The following is a 22,683-nucleotide window of genomic DNA, read 5'->3' on the forward strand; positions in this document are numbered from 1 at the left end:
GAGATAAGATTATGATTGTATTAGAATAAACGACTTTTATTTTGTCATTTGTAAAGAAAAATTTCACCAAAATTTATTTGATGCCTTTCGCTTGGTGAATGTTGCTTTGTGAATACTATGAATGTTGCATTATATATGCAGTTAATTGATTTGCTTTGAGATCCGTTGAATTAAAAAAACCAAAGATGGAATAATGGTAACGGTGCAATGTAATAAATGTATTGCAACAAAATTAATATGCTAATCTTTATAATATCATATTGATCAATAATAAATTATCGATTATTTTTTCCACTCTTCGTTTTGCTCTATGAAAACTAAGAAATCTCAGTTAATATAGAAATACTTCTTGAAAACTGTTCATTACAAATAAGCTGTTTTACATAATCATAAACAGTTATAACTTTGAGATCAAAATAATAGTTACAGGCCGTTGTAAGAAAAATAATGATTTTGATTAAAATAAAAAACATATGGAAGTCAATAATTTTAAATAAATTGCTGACATCACATACATTATGCGAAACGAAATTAAGCAAAATACCAGAGATGCGTAATTAATTTATCAAGTTTTACGAAATATAAAAAAAAGCAAAATTTTAACAAAAGTTTCGACATAATTTTAATCAACGCATTTATTTTATTAAGGAAATCCAAAAAATATTCGAAAGGTAATTTCCAAAGGCCATTGAAATTTCACATATATTATAAGAAACGTATTGGCATTATTACTATTGCAATAAATCGAATCATAAATGTTTGAAAAAGAAGCACGATCACCAATTAGAGCAATTTGGGTCATAGAACCACAAACGAATACCACAAATTTGTGTAGACAGCCAATTGATTACTTCGATCAATATATTAGAATTGCAAAATAAAAAGACGGCAGAGACATCTTTCATGCACTGCATTTTCTATAGTAACTGTCACCACTGATATCGATTCACGTGCGTTTCATTCAGTGGCCTGCGGGGTGAATAGCTCGCCTGCCAAATGGACAAAAGATATGGTGCAATGTGTTTGTGGCAGCCGAGCACTTGAGCTTGATATTTAATTCAAATGCATTTGTGCTAAAGTATGGATAATGCCAGTGCTGCTACTCAGACTCATATGTTGATTATTAAGGGGAGGCGAAAACGTTGGTTGTCTAGGCTTCTTAATTAATTCAGAATTCTTTAACCCTTTAGAATTCGAGACACAAATTTCCATATTAAATGATATATATCTCTGTGTGTGATTACTTCTTTCAATTTTGTTTGAATGCAATGTCGTCTGGAATTATAAATAATCTAGATAGAAATTCTTTTAATTCTTCATTTTATAAGAATTCCCTGTTATTTCAACATCAGTCGCTTGACGATTCGTGCATTGAATTGTATCATTTTTAATATCCTATACCAGAAGTTTAATATCATTAACAAAAATTTATCACTTATTGAAGAAAATAATTCCCGAAATTAAGAGGGACTGACAAATATCTTAAATATTCTAGGGATATACAACAATCTTTAGGTGAACCAAAATTTATTTCAATTTTTTATTATACAGGATACGTAATAGAATCCCTTAACCAAGGTACCAGCGCCTTAGCTAAATTTAGCTAACATAAAATTTGTTTTTAGCTAAATTAGGTTCGTTTAAAAATTAAAATTAAATCCTCTATAAACGCTATACTCATGTACCAAATTTGTAGGTAATTCACAAACACCCCGGTTGTTCTATTCATTTTTCAGTTCAAAAAGATAAGATATTCTCAAGACAAAAATTTCCACCTAATTATATAATAGAGGGGGAAAACGGAAGAACGAAAGAGGTGTAGATTAAAAAAAAATTTCTATAACATGAAAGAATTAATATTTAAATTAGCAATAATTCTAATTAATTAAATTTGTTTTTTTAATACCCAATAATTAAGACTCAACTGGGGGCCACTCAGAAATGAGAATGAGAAACTTCCGGTGTGGTGGTTGGTTCTCGCTACTCGGATGGGCACAGAAATGATGGGGGCTGGTTAAATCCTATCGATGAATGGGCGTACTTCTCACGGTAGGAGTTGTTCCGTGGTTAGTGATGGCCATTGGGACGCAATAATAGTTCCCGTTTGTGTTGTTTTCGCGGTGGTCCGGTCATTCAGGTTTTCCATGTGGCTTAGGGAAGGTTGGAGTTGTCAATTTATGATACTGAATAAATAACATTAATTCCATATATGTTCTGATGCTCTTTCGCATCAGAACATATATGGTTTATTGATTAATTTCTAATGAAAGAGAGCTAGAATAGATAATTAAACAGGCTAAATATGTTGTATATTATATCTTTAAACGAACTGAAAAGGACTGAGTAGTTTATTTACATTAGTACCAATTTCGGATTTGACCCTATAATTCATAAACGGGATCAGATAAAAATACGAACCTAGGTCGGTATATATCTCTTTTAAACTTAGAATCTCACCAATAAAAAAAGCGTATGATCTTCAAATTTCCATTTAGCATACACCGAGATTGATTGCGTATACGAAGAATTTATAGTAGAATAAGGTTTTGAAACTAAATCTTGAAGCAGGTCAGCAGATCTCGGATCCGGATGCTTCCATCCGGATCCGAGATCTGCTAACCTGCTTCTCAATCTAACTTTTTATATTGAAAGCTGGGTAGATTTCAAAAATCCTGATTTAAAATTTCTTCACTAAAACTTATTTGCGCCAAATAGCAAAGAAATGGGATTAACATTTTTTTTAATTGTTAAAGCATAACTTTTATACCTTTCGTTCACTAATTAATTCAAATTTCCCACAACATAAAACAAAATAGTGCAAAAGTATTACTTAAGTTAAGCCTGTGAATGTTATAATGAAAAGATAAGTAACAAAAGTAATATATGATAACCAGAACAAATAAAGCAGTTATTTTAGTACTATAATATTTTACCAAATAAACTAATAAGTGTGTGTGCTACCTTAGTTGAATTGAGACGAATTTCAATAAGGTTCACTAACGTAAGATATTCAAAATACACTAGAAAATTTAATAAAGTTACTTACCTCGCAAAAAATTCTCCTTGCCCATTCTTCATCGAAGTTTCCTAATATTATTCTAACATCTTTATTCTAGAAAAAAAGGAGAATACACGGTATAAGCAGAGGAACTATTATTGGCACAAAAACAGCAAGAACTTCAAAATTAAGTTACCGTAATTAAAATTTGAAGAATTGAGACTTTCGAATTCTAATTTGTCTTAATATCTTAAGCTGCATCTATTAAATTAGTTATTCAGGTTCACTTAAAAAAGGAGCTAGGTTGTTTCCCAGTGATTTTTTTTTTCTGATTTTTAATGAAAAATTGTCACATAATATTCATAAAATTAATTCTAGTTTTATTTGTTAGTAATTTCAAATTCCGATAATTTTTCCTTTCTTTTTTTGTCTTGAATTCATTTAGAACCCAAACTCATTAATTCTTAACCAATTAAAGATATTTCGAAGAGATTCTGAAAAAAAACTCATTAAAATTCAGCAAAAGTTTGAATGGTGGTAAATTATGGATTAAATTAGTTTTTGCTTTCGTACATATATCGAAGCTTTTTAACCACCTGAGGATATATTTAATTTACCTGCAGCTATTATTTTGAAATATCTTTCTAAAACCAACCTTTTTTTATTAAAATGATTTCATATAAAGTAGGTTTTTTTCATAATTAATTTTTCAATATATTTAGTCACTATTTTATTCAAATTTTGGAAAACTAATTTTTTTACAGAAAAGTTGCATAAATGTTAAGATATTTCTATAGCAAAATTGCATGGAAAAGAATAACGGTTACCATTTTTTTTTAGAAATCTTTTTAAAAAATAAATTATGGAAGAATATCAATATTTCGTACATCAAACATTTCGAAAGCATTTTAAGGTATTGAAAATAGTTTTTTTTAGAATTGAATTTATTAATCTCTGCACATGGCAATTTAATTCTCCGTGCTCTTGATGATGATGCTTTATTTTGTTTTGAAGAATTTAAAATTTAGAAACTCAAAATAATTAATTTTTATTCTTAAAGAAAAATGCAATACTTTTATTCTAAGTATTACATTATTGCCATTACAACAGCTGCGTATATTACAGTGCACTCTCGAATGTCTGGCCTAATGTGGCGGAAGGGCAGATTGGATAACACGAACGCCGGATAGACCAGAATTCTACTAATTCTTTGCCCACCAGTACTAGAAAACAAAAGTTTTCATACCAAAACTCACTGTTATAATTCGTATTTTCTCATTTCTTATTGAGTACTAAGCCTTCCATTTATTTCAAGTCACGTAGAATGTGAACGCGGCCTGGTGAATCTTAGAAGCAACCTAAGCTTGTGATTATTGGTTGCATTGCTGCAAGCCAAAATGGTGACGAATCCTTAAGAATTTGTGGATATTGTACGTACTGTTCAGCTATAATCAGGAAGAGCAGCAATATTTGAGCTCCGTTACACACTGATGAAACAATGAACAACAATCAGAACGCTGCTCTTTTTCTTTCATAATTTATATTTTGCACGCGACACGTAGGAGAATCATAGCAGACGGCCACTTCCAAAGATTGAAAATTGAAGCATCGAAAGATATCTGATTATCGTTTTGTTAAGGCCTTCTATTATGATCCGTTTCCGTGACCACTGAAAGCGCATTGAAATGACAATTACCGTTATATTAACAATGTAAAGACGTAATTATTAAAAAGTGCTACAGGTTAACAATATTTTTCTTCTCTGCATCATAGTGTAGACAGTCAAAATGTATAAGAGCATTATTCGGTTTTCTGAATTTAATTGTTACATAATAAACCTATAAATACTGTTGCTGTTGAAGTGTATTGTCTAAAAGTGTATGAAATATTTTTTTAAAGAAAGAATCTATTTACATATTTAAATTTATACAAATTCAATTTTTTCAGATAGCAACAGCCAGTTTCAAATACTAATCCAAATTATACAGATTAATTTAGCTTGAAACAGCATTTTGAAATTTTGAGTAATCATTTTATGAATTATAAACAATTGAAGTTTTAAAATTTTAATATTAAAAGAAAATCCTTGTTTTTACAGTTTATTAATGGATAAAATGAGTCTTTGGCAGTACGTTTTATTTTGAATTAAATTACACAATAAACAGTACAAAAGTTATACATTTTCACAAATATAAAAAAAAAATATTTTATAATATTTTAGTACTTTATAGACTAAAGTTCTTATAAAATATTAATTCATTTTAAATTTTTATAAAAACTCACAAAATTGTTTTAATTTATCGACCTAAAGCTTCATCATTCCAAATTTCATGCGTTTCTGTTAAAAATATTTTGAGATGCGTAGCAATAACCAAACGTTTTCGGAATAACATGATTTTCCCTTTCTTCTGTAGGCGCATTTTAATTTTTCAAAAGGATTCTCTGGTAGAAATGAAAAGGAATCTCTAAAATTAACCGAAAACAAAGTATATATAAGTATATATTTCAACATTATTTTCAAGTAAGATAATTGGCTATTTTATTTCTTTTTAAAATAGTTCGAAGGTGAGATGCATGTGCAAATTCTTTACTTACATTTCAAGCTGGTAAGAAAAATATTTTATGTAATATCGCAAATTGAGACTGAAATTATCTGCCGTTGCTTATCACAAAATTTTATCAAAACGATTGAATAGCAAATAAAAATAAGTGTCTACTTTTTAAAATTATTAAAAAAAATTAAACAAATTATTACTATTTTGATAAAAGAGTGAATGTTCAAATAATAAGAATACAAATATTTCATTTATTCATCATAATTTACTGCTTAGATCCTCACAATAAATAAAAACTGCTTTAAAGTTTTTTTTACTGTAAATTGGTATTTTTTCCCACAATAAAATAAGTTACCAGCAGTTTTTATCTCTCCTAAGTCCGTGTATAATTCGAGTGCAAATTATTATTAAATGTAAACATTTCCTTCTTTCGTCTTTCCTCTTCATCGCTATTTTGACTACATAAACAAATCCAGCGAATATATGCGGAGGGCTTTTGAATTAGAGAATGAACAGTACTTCTATATCGAAAAGCTTGAACATTTTCTTCAATTTCATTTTTGTGGAATCCGGGCAATAAAAAGTATTCTGAAATTTTTTGGCGCTCTGTATTTTCTTATCTTAAGAAATTCAACATTTTCGCTCATCATCTCCGTGCAATCATATGGCATTACTAAAATTTAAACGTTCATGCTTGAGAAACATTTACCGGTAATTCAGCAATAGAAGTAAATCAAAATTGATATATTGCAAAATTCAGTTGGATTTTTATGCAGCATTATGTAGCAGAAATAACAATAGAACTTAATAACATCAGATGAAAGCAGAAGTATTTTCATCGGCAAGAACATTTCTATTCCGAATCAATATCATTAATTTTCTTCGTCATAAACACTCTCATTTTAGCAATTAGGCAAATTCGCAGCTCCTATAAAACCAAATAATGTACAGAAATAAGAAAATATTTACTCTTGGACCTTTGGTTAATTATGCTCTCTGCTAATGAACTGCACAAAATAAAGAAATAAACCGACGGTCGTATTCCAATTTGGTAACTCGCTTTCAGCTAGCTACTTAACCTCACTCCTGGCTGGGTCCTCACTTTTGTTGCCTAATTGCATGGACAATACCTTTCTTTCTCAGCCTCGACCTTATTTCCAGCCATATAATCCGAAACTTCATTGATTTTTACCTAACAGTTAGTCCCTTGAGGGTTTGAGGATTGATTGCCATTGCTGATCATTATCCAGTCACTTGCCGTCTTTATGGCCAATTTAGAGACTATCTGAACGAAAACTTCGTTTATGATGATGTGTTGCATTTAGGAAGATTTTGAACCTTGAGCTTCAGTAACAAAAAAGTATTAAAGATGTTTGTTATCTTGTATGGATAGTTCTTTATTTAAAAATGTTATAACTGTAACGCACACACACACACACACACACACACAGACACACACACACACACACACACACACACACACACACATATATATATATATATATATATATATATATATATATATATATATATACATGCAATAGGAAAACATCAGCAAAAATCATATTGCAATCAGAAGTTATGTCAGTTTAATTGCAATCAAAATGAAGTACTTCTATAATAATCCTATACTGATAAAATAGTTACGTAATTGAATATCTATTTTAACATTATGATGTCTACAAAATCCTTATATAAAAATATAAAAAAAAGTGATGTTGAAGGGTTTATAAGCATGACTTTAATTTCACTGTTTTCTAAAATTATACACAACATTTTTAAAAATGTTGTTGTGATCTTATAGGAATGAGCTAATATCATTAAAATTTTCTTCCTTAAGGTTTGATGTTAAATGCTGTTGAAATTCATAAAACTTATTTATTAATTTGTAGATCAAGTGTTTGGTTATTCCTTTTTTTCTGGGATAATTACTGTCAATATAAAACCTCACAAACTAAATCACTCGACTAGCAACAATTTGTATAGAAGGGGTGAATATAGGTGACGACTTTCTTAGTTTAAACTCTCCTGGTTTACTTTCAACTTTAGTAATAATATAGTTAGTTAATCTTAGGTCAATTCTATTTTTATATTCGGTTTGAAGTACGATAGCTACGTATAGTTGGTTTCAAAAAATCACTTAAAACGTATTTTATCAAGGTAGAATAAAAAAAAGTAAAATCATTGGGTATTTTTGGGTATTTGGGAAAAATCTTAAAACTTAATTCTATGCGAAAGTTAACAGATTGCAAAAAAATGATGTAAAGCAATAAAATTATGGAAATTGATTTTATGAAAAAACTCTAATAATATGGACATGACAAAGAGTGTTGATTGCAGGAGATTTAGATAGAAATAATACATTAATTCAAATCACTCAACATAGATATCGTCTTTTATAACGAAATCATGTTAAAAAGCATACATGAAAGAGCTATTGGCAATACTGCTATTCATTTTTATTGTACTATTAAATTTAAATGTTACAGATTTTTTTTGAAGTATTCATTTCAGGAAATAAATCATAAGTTTAAGCAAATGGAGTTTGTTGTATTAGAATTTTATTTTCCTCATTTTTCATAAATTGTTCTAAAATAAGAAAACCGATTTTCAACAATAATCCTCTATACAAATTAAAAGAAACCTGTTTAGATTGTACTTTATAATTATCTGGAGTTCCGGACTGAATAAAAGCTGTATAATGAATACGGTTATCGCGAATATTTGTTTAAACCTCATTTCTTTTTAACGAGAAAATGTTCTTTATCCTTATAATACTGATTTTTCAGTTCAAAACTTTTATAAGATTTTTACATCTCATTAGTTGATCTATCTAGAAATACAAAAAAATGTTCAACTTCAGTTATGAAATACACACACACACACACACACACAAACACAAATATATATATATATATATATATATATATATATATATATATATATATATATATATATATATATATATATATATATATATATATATATATATATATATATATATAATTAGATAAATGTATCGAAAGTATCAAAATTCAATATTTAAAAAAATAATCTTTTTTAAAAAAAATTTGATATAAAATGGTATGTATGATGTAACTACACATTTATTAGGGTATTCAATTATTATTATTACATTTTAATTAATTAAAAATGCGACAAAAGTTTTGAAAACCTATTGGAAATCGGTGTTTTATTCCAAAGAAATAAGATACTAAATTTGTAAACTGAAGTTTAAACAATCTGCCACATAAAGCACTTTGAATTATTTTTGCACATTTTATGACTGTTATAAAAATTAAAAATATTACGTCAGCAAAGTCAGTAATCATCCCAATATGGTTGCGTATAATGCTATAGGAATGACTGATGAATTGACTGTCAAAACGGAAATTAATTTAGTACTCTTTTTATAAAATGGATTAGAGATTTCTTTGATATGAGATCGATAAATAGAATACATGAAATAAGAAATTGTTATTTAGTTGCATTTCGAAGAAGCGCACAACAAAAATCATCTCAGCGAACATTTATTTAATAAAAGATTTAGAATATTTGAATTTTTTTTAAATCAAAAAAGGACTTTGAGATGATTTGCATCATTGAGTTATTTTTTTCTAAGTATTTTTTATAAGTAAAAGAATATTTCTTCATCTGAAGAAGTCTCTAGAGAGTCAGACATTTAATAATTTTGATTATTTATTTTTGGCAAAAAAACTTTATTATTTGAGTATTTTATTTCTGATGATGCTTCATTTTTTCATGACAAGCCATCACAAATCTAAAAAATTTATATCTTGCTTATATTTATTTTTCAAACAAGCGTTGAGCGAAATTGTATTTTCAGAATTGTAAATTAGATTTACGTATGAATGATATATTAACTGCATGGATTTTTTTGATTTCACTTCATTTATTTCTGACTATATAAAGGGATGAAAACAACATTTGCCATATTTTTGCTTTTATTTATCAATGCACCAAGTAAAAAATATTTGAGCCAATGAAAGATATTAAGAATTGAATTTCATGCGCATTTTTGTTCATTTCAAATTTAATATTAGAAATACATCAGATGCTAAATTTTAACTGTAAATTATATTAGTAAAAATACAAAAACTCAAACATATTCAGATTCCGTATGTAATCATGCAAATTTTGGAATTAAATAACTAATACTAGTTTGTTAAACATGTAACACGAACATAGAAATCAATTTGCATCCATGTACTGCGAACCCCAATTTTCGGCACTGTGAAATAATTGGGAGAAAAAATAAGATATCAAAAATATGAAATTAAAAAAATAACAGTGATAGTAGCAGTGAATAACAAGTGACCTTCATGTATCTTTTCGCAACTGAAGATGGTAATTGTTGGCAATTAAAATAGGAATATGCATACCATTTTCATTACATTTAATTTTAAAACAAAAAGCATATACTCAATGTGATTCATTTGCGTTTTTTTTTGTTTCATTAGTATTATGTTTACTATTTTCTGTGATCATGTATTTTAATTTTAATTTAATAAATCGTCTTTTTTCATATCTGAAGTTTTTTTTTTAATGTAATGTCTGGGTTTTATATATTTATCCTGAATTTCCACATATCCGAATCAAACCGACTTCTCTTGTTTCGAATAATTTGACTTTTTTTAGATATCATATATCTTTAGCATAAAACGATGGAAATAAAATAACTTAATTTCTCACAATTCGTGTGACATCGTAGTCCAAGTATGCAAGTATTTCGTCTTTTTAAGTCATACAAAATTTATTTTAGGAAGATATCACGATTTCGCTGTTTTATCAGAAAATGAGAATGAAACCTGATCTAGCAACCCTCTTCAAACGTCCAGGCCACATTAACAGGATGGCGTTTCACGCACGGCAAATTTATTGTTTAATGCAATGCAATTATGAATCAGTATAAATAACATGTTAAAAGCATCACTAATTTGGATTAGAATGATGCAGATTTCTCGGAATTTCAGTTACGGGTAAGAAACAAAATCTCAAATTATAGTAATGAAAGTTTAATGATGATTCCTACGTCATCCTTTGTTAATATGACATTTCACTGTTAAACTCAATGAATTGCCGCATTTTTATATTGTAGAATGTGTGAAAGATTCACCAATAATAATAGCCTATTATTTTTATTATTTCATTCCTCAGGTGCCTTTTATTAATTTGCTTCCTTTCCTTAAGATAAAATGCCATCTTCAAATTTGACTCCATATTTCAAATTTGGAAACATTGTGAAGTTACTTTTTTATTTTTAAATTTAAATCCCCTGATAATTTTATAATTTTTACTTTTACTGACATAAAAGTTAAAATTATATTGAAGTTTTAAATTGAATATGTGTTGAGATATTGAAGTTTTAAATTGAATATGTGTTGAGATATTATTCTATATTAACAATTTACTTCGTTTTTAAAATTTCAAACTAAATTTAACTACGGTATCATTTATCATACCAGGCTTGATCAGCTTTTTTAAAAAAATAAGTGAGAAAAGTTATAAGCATATATAACCATTTCGTTTCTATTCTCCTTATTTGTACATAAATTTTAAATATAATCCAAAACTGAGTTTATAATATTTTCTGAGAATTAAACTATTTTGAATGATTTTAGTTTTGGTTTAGAAAGAATTTTCAAATGGACTGTTAAAATCCAACTTGAATTTTGAACAGATTCAAATTTTCTTCTTACTTATCCAAATATGTACGTTTCTATGCACAATTAATGCAAGATCAGGTGCTTTAATTGTGCAAATAATTAAAATTTTGCCATCAAAGTGGATGAAAAAATAAGTAATAATTAAATAGTAATAATGTAAGTTCAAATAAGTATATTTTTTTTGAATAATTTTTTTTTCCATTAAGCTATTTATATTCCGGAAATGATCTAATCAATTTTTTGAAATTGACATTAGAAAAAATTCAATTAGACAGTATTTTTTACTTACTTTCAATTTTATAAGTTCATACTGTAGTTCTTCTACAAGGCCTTGCGTTTCTGCTATCATTATTTGAGCGCTATCCAAATCTGTCAGTAGCTTACTATGTGGCTGTAAAGAGAGAAGAGTTTCAGTCAGAAATTACCAAGCAAAAATAACCTCAGATAAAATCTGTGTAATAACATGGATTTTGTATAATAAAATACAAAAGATAATTAATGAAATCTGATTTTATTAGACGAATTTATTGATTGCATGGAATTAACTTAATTTTAACTCGCTACAATATTTTTACGCATTTCCGTCATTTTAGAATTTTTCAAACATTTTTTAAGGCGTACGTATACACTTGAAGATTTTTTTTTAAATTTTAACTTTAAAAATCCAATTTTTTCACAGTAGATCATTAATATATGTGTAAGCCCGTTTCAGTGAGAAAAATCATATTACACAAATTATTAATTAATTAATTAATATTTAATGAGCTAATTAGCATATTTTTTGAACATGATATCTTAAATTCTAATTTGTACAAACACACAATTCTAATTGGAAATTATGCCTAATATTTGTCTTCATGTTGTTTGCCTCAATCAAGTTATAAAAATATATAATTTTTTTTTACAATTTTTTCATCAACGATGAATAGAAAAAACGAGATTTTTTCTGTCATTTTAACTTTTAAACAGCTATTAAAAATTTATTTCTATAAATATAACTTTGATTGAGGCACAAAACATCCACTGTTTCATGCAGATTATTTTGATATATGAATAATTGTATTTGGTTAATTTCTTATTGAGTAATGATTTTTTGAATGAAGCAACATAGTGGAAAAATATCATTCTTCATAAAATGAGTATAAATAAATTATTTAATACAACATTTTCCTTCACAGGTAAGTAATCCATCCGTTATTTTATTTATCAAGATAATATTTTTGGTAATATTGGTTCGCAAAGTAGCTAACAAATTGCTCTAACAATTTCAAAAATATTTCTTATCCTTTTTATTCAGTTTTTATATATAATATCACTGGTGCGCTACAAATATCTCATGATATTTCTGCGCTAATAAGGACTGGTGATCCACAAATTATTTTTCCAGTGAAATGAAATTATTAAAAAATATCCAACTAATGTCAAAATGTGGTGTAACGTTGGGTTATTTTGTTTGAATGGAATGCATACAATGCACTTACCAAGTCGTAACGAGGTGAGTTCTGATAGAGTGTCCCAACCCTGGTCCAATTATAATACTTTAGGAGAGCCACTCTTGCGGGGTTGAAAGCAGTTTCGCTAGGCACAGCACGAAAGAAATTGGGATAATTTTCTTTAGTGTACATCGGATGGGTATCGGCGTAGGTTATCTGAAAAGAAAAAGAAAGTCATTTTAACTATTAAATATATTCTTTTTTGTCACATCTATTTTTTAATAAGTAAAACTTAAATACATGATTTAAGTCCTTAAAAAAGCTACATAAATATTATTGCTATCCAATCGATGAATCTTAATTCAATAAAAATGATGAAATAAAATATTTTTAACTTGCGTCTTAAAGGATAATATCCTTATTCTAATTAATTTATTTGGATAAGTATATCAATTAATGGACAATTTAGAGACAGCTATATAATATATCAAAAATTCTAAATCAGATATTAAAACGTATTTAACAGAAATGTAAGTGTTCGATGACTAAATTTAATTCGAAAAAATTAATAACTAAAATAAACCAAATAATTCGAAATTATGGTGATATTTGAAATAACTGATAATGGTATTTTTCCACTAAATTCCTCGGGGCCAAATTAGTACTTTGGTCCAATGCATTTCAAATTAAAAGATGCGATTTACTACCATCCAGACTGAAGTATCCATTTAGAGAGAGGCTATTTAAATTATTTTCTGAGAGATGGTACTGCTACGAGTTCTTACATGTAAAATTGTCTAATAGATAAAATGTAATTATCCAGATAGAAGGCCGCATTTTGTATAAGGGGCATAAAATATGTGTTATTTAAAATATGTATTACTAAATTATGTGTCTGCTTATTATGTTATTTAAAATTTCTTATTATTTAAACATTTCTAATGTGTTCCAATTACAAATGTATGATAATTTTATTAGCTGACATAAGCAATTGATTAATATTTTATTAGAGCAATTAAAATTTTTAAAAAATATGTTTTTTAATTATGACATGTAAGAAAAAATTATTAAAAATTGCTATTTGTTTTTTCTAGGGTCCTAAGAGGTTAAATCTGAAGCTTATAATTTGTATTCATTATAGTTTTGTATGCCAAACTTTTCCGATAGACATTTATGAAATTTTTCTTGAAATGCATTATTTCATGTAAAATTACATTCCAGATATAAGTAAAATGATACTTACTACTGGTTTTAAAATATTAAAAGAAGTATTCATAAAGAAGCAAATACCTAATTGTTTCGCAAAATTATTTCTTGAACAGTTTACAGACATAGAAAATTAATTAATTAAATCAATAAATGTTATATATATTAATTGCTTTCTTACTCAGTTGTATTTCGTAAGAATTGAATTTGGCTCTTTAAATGTTTTCAGTTGTAAATGGGAATTCCTGAGAATTAATTTAGAAAGACTTTTCAATACAAAACGCTTGAAAGAAATTTATGTTAATAACTATGAGTAGAAATTAAGAATTCCTTAACATTATGTATACTTATTCGTTACCAATTTAAATCATTTTCAGATAGAAATACACTTTATACTGTGTTTGGATTTAAAAAGTATAAAGCATTTAGATTAAGACTTGAGAACAAATAGAAAACTTTTTTAATTTACTTTAACTGAATTTTTATCTATAAAAATAAGATAATTATGTCTAACAATAAGTCTGAAACTAAGGAAGAATTTTGTGTAAAATATAAATCTTCATTTGACTAGAATGTTATAGAAAATTTAATTAGCTAAAATTAGTTATCTAAAAATTAATTAGTTATCAATTATTAGTTATCTTAAAAATTGAATTATTCAATTTTCTCGTCTGTATTATGAACACTTTGCGTTTATGCTTATTACTATCCCTGAAAATAGTTGTATTTACTGTATTCTTATTTCAGAAACTAATGAATAGAAATATAAAATACTTTGGCATCTTTTGAGATTTTATAATTATCGTTTTATTACCTATTAATGGCTGTGCTATGCAAAAAAAATCTGTAAAAATAACTTTGAAATCTTCCTGACAAATTGAACAAAATTTACTTGACAATTCGCAAATTGACTATGTACTCTTATTTAAGTAAAATTTTTATTTTAAGGTAAATTTTTACGTACATTAAAAAAATTGTTAACGTAAAAATTTTGTAATGTGAATTTTAAAAACAAAAATGAAACTATTTTTGCAAAAAATATTTATTTTCCTGTTGATCTAAAAATAAAACTCTTTTAGCTTTCAGGTTTTATATCCTTCGATCTCTAATAAGAATATTTCAATTACCAAAAATCAAATTTTATCACATAATTTTCATCATCTAATCTTGTGTAATAAATATCAAGAAGTAATTTTGAAATAAAAATTCCTAATCAAATTAATAACAAAGAAGCGAGTAGTAAATTTATGTACATGAAAATCATAACCATAGCTTTTTATTCTTCGTGAATATCTTTACAACGTTAACCGCTGACGTCAAAAATAATGAAAGAAACGTGTAACGACTTTATATTTTCCAACAAACAAAGACTTAAATCCTTTTGTCTTTCAGCTTTATATCCCCCCATCCACTTTCAACAATAGGGCTTCAAATATCAATGTATGGCAACTTTTCATCCCTCTCTCCTATCATTCATCAAGTCCATCGAGGTAACCGTCTTGATATCCAAACACATTTCATAATAGAATGCCTCAACACCCAGAAGGGCTGGAGTCGATCTCATTAGTTGTATAGCAGGAAGGAACCTGACATGCCTTGTCCTTAATTTATCTTCATCAGACAGTCTGGGGAAATGTACCACTGTAGCTTTGCCACTCCTCAGCGAGACGCCAATGAAAGATACTGCTGCTGCGAGATCTGAGAGATTTTCTCGTAATTTGAAAATTCCCCAATCCTCCCATCTCCTCAACTGGAGGAGGTATCTTCTCCACGTTCTCCAACCACCCTTTGGGAATGCATTGGGGGGTTGAGGGGTGGGAAGAGTGGGAGTTTGCTTTGAAGAGATGCTGCTGCTTTCTCTAGGTTGTTTCTTAGAGAATGTCTTAAAGGTCGCTTCTGCACAAAAGGGAACGGTATCGATCTAGACCTCCAAGTCTTCTGGAAAGATGCACCAAATTCATCTGGAGTTCTCGTCTTTTGAAGCAGTTTCGAATGGATCAGTAACGCGCGGAAAAATTCCTTATGTGTTTGGGAAGAGGAAGATGGAATTTTGAGAACTGTAGCAATAAATCGAATCATGTAGGGATTTGTGTTTTGTACAATTTCTTCTGAGAAACTTTAGAGACAATATTTCTTTGTGTTGGCTCATGAAACTTCAATTTTTCATTAGTTAAGACAGAAAATGAAGAATAAATAAAAAGTTTCCCAATATATAATATTGTGAAATTCTCCGTCAAAATGGATAATTTAGACGTTTCACTAAAAAAGGAATATAGGCTTAAAAGACTTTACAAAAATATAAAATAAAGCCATAATAAATGCAAAACTGTTAATTGTATTAGAAAGAATTACAAATTCTTGCTCCGAATCATATCCAGTCATTCATTCATAAAGGGACTGTTAATAAAAAATTGTTCTGTTCTCCGTTGTTTGTATTAGATAATTTTTACATTTATAAAGTGATGCAAAAATAGTTTTTGCATGGTAATGTTTTATGGCAATTATCGCGGGAAAAAAGACCAAAATTTCGTTTATTTTTTTATTAAAATTCTAACTAAAATTTCAGGAAACTCGCTCCAAAGAGGACGCTCCCATCCTCCAAAGTAAATATGTATAGAATTTGGTAGTGGTCTTTAATCTCTAAGTCAAAGCTTTTGGACAAATGGGAGCTCTAGGTAAAATGGTCTAATTTGTAGAGTGCCTCAATATATATGCATTCATCTTGGTTCTCGATTAGTTTTTTTCGAAGATATTTATTTAAAATAATTTGATCCTTACATGTATTATTAATATTGTTACGGATTTCCCTCTATCATTATCAATCCAAAGGATTCGTTTACTTGTGTGTATTTAGTGGTTGTGTATGATATGAAGATAGCACAACACAATGATCAGTCCTTTCAGTAGACGAACACACAACACGTTTATTGACACTACGACACACAGGACAGCACAAAGACGCCAACTATATACAGCATAGAGAAGGCAATTACCTTCAGCCGAGACGTGCACACAGCAGCACACAACAAGACTCTACTGCAGACAGTAGCGCACAGCTTAGTTCAGGACTAGCTTGATACCATCGCTGCTCTGCTAATCTCTGAAAGACCCATTTTTTACAATCGATTCCGACTACAACCCCGGCAGCTGCAGATTGCCTCCTTTTATAGGTCTCAGTGGGCGGGGCTAAAACCTCTCAACCAATCAGGAACTTTCGAGGCGTATCTCAGTTCCTAATGGACGGATCGGGAAAATTCTCGATGTTTCGGGTATAATCTATTTTGGGGCCAAAGTCGCCAAGTCGCCAAATGGTCGCCAAGTTTGTCGCCACGCTTGGGATCTCCGACGCTACACCCGGACTCCGTCCAATACAGATGACTGTAAAACACTCTTTCTGATGATGGAACCAACTATGCTGGGAAGCAGCATCACAGATTCTTAACAATATAAAACGAAAAACATAATAAATACTCAACAATATTTATTATTTTTATGAATTGCCATGGCGAATATAGGGGTATTCACCAATGTTTGACTTCACTAAATCTGGCTATTTAACATTTCAAAAGTAGCGTTTAGTATTCTTTATAGAATTACTTACATTTATTTTCCTAGCACGAATTTCTATTAATAGCCTATCAAATTAACCCATTTGTCACAGTAGAGTTCATATATTTAATAAACAAAATTATGAAACAAATAAAATTAAACATTTCGTCTAATTCAATGTCGGTTCATATACTGTGTATTCTTTTCCATTGACTTTATTGAATTCCATGCATTGAATATTCCATGCATTATTTAACAATTAATACTAGAACTTCGGATAATTTTCACAATATAAGTTTGCTAAATAATTTGGATTTTTCTTCATAAATTATTCATTGTTTGATTGTGACATTGGCAATCTGATCATGAGATACAACTAATATAGTTGATTCGGATGTTGGATATGTGTTTTGCGGAATAATTTCTTTCTGAAAAATTAAAAATGCGTTTCATATTCAAGCAGTAGTGAAAAGGCTTAAAAAATACAGGAAGAATTTAATCTATCCGGTTTCGTTTTGTACTTTTTACCTTTTTTTTTATTTATACTAAAAAATAGATGGAGGGAAATATTTTCTATAATGATATATTAATGAAAATAAAGATTAAAAATGACGGAAAATACTTTTTTATACTTTTTTTTCTATTAAATAGAAAAAAAATCGTTATGAAATTTTAATGGAATAATTAATACATAGATTGATTGACTAATCCAAATATATTACTAAATACAATTTTTTTTATATTGTTTACATTCATTTACAGAAATTCGCATGGATATTTAAAAAAAAAAAAAAATTGACGACGATGATTCAGAATATACTTATAATATTATTCTGAAACTATAAATAATAATACTTTAACGGAGACAAATAAGGTAAAATATCTTTTTCACAATTTCACATACGCAAGAAATAACCATTTTAGTAAAATTGCAGTAAGAATATTTTGTTTTATTTAGCTTCATGTTGCAATATCTTAAAAGCAACAGAACCTTATTTGTCTGTGTTTCCTCATTCCTATTTCATCCTACTCAGTTTTGTAGGAATTCATGTTCTCTCAATTTATTCTCTTGCCAAATATTTACATTCACAGAATGATGCCAAGAACCTTATTTCTAAAACTGTCTACACACGAATAACTTGGTAAATATATTCATATATTTTTATAGTATACTCATGCTAAAATTTCCAGGGAGCAAATACTTTTAAAAATTTAGAAGAAAAATAGATTTTATATACAAAAGATTATGTGAAATTCCATGAATGTTTTTGATTATCAAAAATATAATACTTCTTTCATAGTGGGATGAAACTTTTAATTTTGGGAAAATATTTGGTGATAATATATAAATGAATATGAAAGAAGAAATATATATATATGAATATTATGTTATCATTATGTTTGTTATTTACCATAACAAAAAGAATAAAAGAGAATATTGATGTTTGGCTTACAAAAGTCCTTGTCGTAATATTAGATATTTTAGGTAAATCACAAACATATCTTAGGAATCACACCAAGAAATAGATGTTACAAACTAATGATAAATAAAATACCTCAAAACTTATAAATTTTGGTGAAGTCCCGTAAACTGAACAAATAGATTTCGCCAATTTCATCAGCAATTAATTTCGCCACATTGCAAGTCTTTCAATTAGAATATTTTATCATTATTATGCAATGACGCTTTCTTTGATGAGATGTATTTTATCAAAGTTCGTTGGCATGGCTACACCATAGACAAAGTAGCCGAAATCGACTAGAACTGTTTTGAATAATTTAGTCTTTCCAGTTAAATTTGATGAGTTGCATATTATTACAGTAAAACTATAATAGAAACGTATTACAATAAGTTAAAATTGTACAGTAATGATGGAAATATTGATTGTTTAAATATACTTTAAATTGGCGAAAATGTCAGACTGGCAACGAAAATAAGCGAAACCTGTACAGTTGTTTAAGTTGAAAACTGAGAAAGTTTTATTTTGCAGTATGCCTAGAAATGAAAAGAATTGAGTGGCCCTTAATGGCATACTTTGGACTCATGATCTTTCGTATAAAATAAAACTTTTGAAAAAATCAGTCCAGTAATTGGTCTGAAGAATTGAGAAGCAAGATTGAGAATATACAGTGAAGTTTCTTCGGATTTCACATTAAAAAGGATATGTATGGAAAGTAGGTGACCTTTAATGATATATATATATATATATATATATATATATATATATATATATATATATATATATATATATATATATATATATAGTGGGAGTTATATGGTGTAGAGAACGCTCAATCACCAGGCGGCAGTAGAAAATAAAACAACGACGTTTATTTACACGAAGACACTCAGGACAGCACAAAGACGACAACTATATACAGCACAGAAGACGATTATCTTCAGCCGAGACGTGCAGCATACAACCGTATACACAGCAGCTCTACTCCGTCGCTGCTCCGCTAGTCCCTGGAAGACGATTTCTTCACCTTCGCTTCCGACTATTCTTCGACTCCACTGGTCCACGACTCGACTCACCACTCCTCTCTCCGATCAGGTTCACGACTCTATTCACCACGACGACTCTGGTTCACTCTACTCTGCTCTGCTCTGTCGCTTCCGACTTCTCCTCAATTCACCGCTGCTCGGCAGCTGCGTCTGCTTCCTTTTATATGTCTCAGGAGGCAGGGTTAGAAGCCTCTCAGCCAATCAGGAACGTTCGAAGCGTAACTCCGTTCCTACTGGACGGATCGGGAAAATGTTTCGGGTATAATCTATTTTGGCATCAAAGTCGCCAAATTCTTCGCCAAGTCACCAAATGGTCGCCAGGTTTGTCGCCAAGCTCTGGGACCTCCTATGGAACCGACTATGCTGGGAAGCCGCCTCACAGATTCGTAACAATATATATATATATATATGCAGAGAAAGAGAGAGATAGTTCCTAAGGTTTTATGTGAAATCAAACCACTGAAATTTTTTTCGGTTTTATTTATTTATTTATTTTTGTTGTTGTTGTTGTTAGCGAAATCTACCAACAGAATACTACACAAAGAATGTATTATGAAGTTTTGTTTTTCGAATATGGAGGTTGGAGGTGGACTGGCGGCCATTGATAGCAAGTCTAGAGCTCTTCAGTTTTAAAAGGAAACCTAACTTATCGAAATCGGTTCAGTCGTTTTTGAAGGGTAATTCTGTCGCAAGATTTCACATAGAAAATATATTATGAATTTGTATTTTTCAAATTTTTCCGAAAAGTCTGATTGAAGGAGAGCAGAACTTCGTGACATATTCAGAGATCTTAAGCGTTAATATGGACCCTAAACTATCAAAATCGGTCCAGTAGTTGCAGTTGGCGAAATACGTCTGAAGATTACTCTATTAAATGTTAAAAAGTTGTGTTTTATTGCTTTCCATTTAAAATGGTAAGAAGTGCAGGTGATAATTGATGGCATATTTAGCGTTTTTAACTTTCCATATGAAACAAAAATTGGCAAAATCGATCCTGTAGTTGGGGTAGGTTGACTGGTTTATTGGTTTGTCTTATTATTAAAAGAGTCGAATTCTATTCTAAAAAGCATATATATATATTAAATATATGCTAAAATATTTTACACATTTGTTAAACAAATTTAGATGAAATGAATGTTCATTGAAAAAGTAAAGCTTTTTCATATGAAGTTATTAAATATTGATTTTGTATCGTTTGACGTTCATACTTCTTGCATTCATCTCCAATATCGAAATAAAAAATATTAAAGAAAATGTGCCAAATCACAATTTATTTATTGTTCAAGGAGTTTGGTGAAGCATTTTGCCATTGTGTTGAATCATTCATACGATTTATTTTCATTCCTATTTATGCGATTTTATTTTTAAAACTTAAGATGAATTGAAAGGAGGTTATTTATATGTTATATATTTTGACCATTCAAAACTGTTGGAATATATGTATTGTGCAGAAAATTTCAAAAAGTAAACAGAAACAGTGTTGGGAATCATTCACTATAATGGTCCACATACTCTCACTCTGCGACTTTATCCTGGAAACTTAAGGATAGATTCTTAAATTAAGAAGGATTCCTTCTTAAACTTATTTCATGGTTGCAATTTAGATGATATTTTTTCCAAGCAAATTGTTACTGCCTTTGGTGCATTTAATACAAAGATTGACATAAATATATAATTTTGTTGGTAAAATCATATTCTAAATTTCTCTCACTCAACTTGTTAATCATCTTGAAGTTTTCACATTCACATATGCATGAATAGACAGACCAAACGAGCAATGAACAGGCAAACAGTTTTATTCATAAATTTGATTTAGAATTATAATTAGCTTTAGAGAGCATTAAAAAAGCAACGATAAGAAAGCTTTATGTTTCGATTATGTGTTTCTGTACTCGTACATGATTGGCTTAATACCTGGACGGCAATGTCTTTCAAAAGTTTTTAGCAGTCAATAATTGTGATGTAAAAACATGCATAAATTTAGTCAATATACAAAGCTCAATGTTTAAACTTTATATGCTGCGATTTTGTGTTTTTATGCTTTTACTCTATTGGGTAGTTTCCTACAGACGTATTTCTGTCAAAATATTTTAATAGTCTATAATTTGGTGTTAAGAATAAAATAGAGATAAACAAACCTAAATTTAAAGAAACTTTTGAAATTAGGAAAATAAATCGGCTACAATGATGAAAGACTGAAGAAATTGCACTTAATCTGCATGTATCTAGTGTAAGATGAAACAAAATATTTGTTTCAAGAAATAACAAAATATCTGTAAAAACAGAGAATTAATTCGAATCGAATTTTTTCCAATCGGTAATAATAATAAAAGCAAAAGAGACAATTTTAACAGACAATTATTTTAAAGACAATTTATCAAACCTAAAAAAATAAATTATTAATAAAAATGAAACCAATAAATACACATTTTTATATTTACCTCTACATAACAATTAATATTATAAGTGGAAAAAATATTAATTGACCTGATAAAAGTAATATCTTTAGAAAAATCAACTTAGCTATGAATGTTGTGTTAATATTACAAAAGGAAAAAAAAAATCCACTACTTTTTGAAAGATACATTTTTAACCCTCCACAAATTAAATGTTCCAAATATAGACACTGATGCAAACTGTCATGAAAAATTTAGAAATAAAACACATGACAGAATTCATGATGAACTGTTTCCTTCTCAACGGGAAAGTTAGAAAATAATACGGACAGGTAGTTTATCATTTGAGCTTA

General features: G+C 28.7%; 1 protein-coding gene across 2 annotated transcripts in view; it reads right to left on the reverse strand.

Annotated features, from left to right (window-relative positions):
* Positions 1-22,683, reverse strand: part of LOC129966988 (gamma-aminobutyric acid type B receptor subunit 2-like) — a 332,348-nt gene that overhangs the window by 118,816 nt on the left and 190,849 nt on the right. For both annotated transcript variants that reach the window (XM_056081613.1, XM_056081612.1), the window contains exons 3-5: positions 12,722-12,889; positions 11,530-11,631; positions 3,047-3,112 (exon numbers count right to left, since the gene is read on the reverse strand). In XM_056081613.1, coding sequence (XP_055937588.1) covers positions 3,047-3,112; positions 11,530-11,631; positions 12,722-12,889 — 336 coding nt within the window. The remainder of the gene's footprint in view (positions 1-3,046; positions 3,113-11,529; positions 11,632-12,721; positions 12,890-22,683) is intronic.

The sequence above is a fragment of the Argiope bruennichi genome, chromosome 4 (assembly GCF_947563725.1).
Source record: "Argiope bruennichi chromosome 4, qqArgBrue1.1, whole genome shotgun sequence".
NCBI lineage: Eukaryota > Metazoa > Arthropoda > Arachnida > Araneae > Araneidae > Argiope > Argiope bruennichi.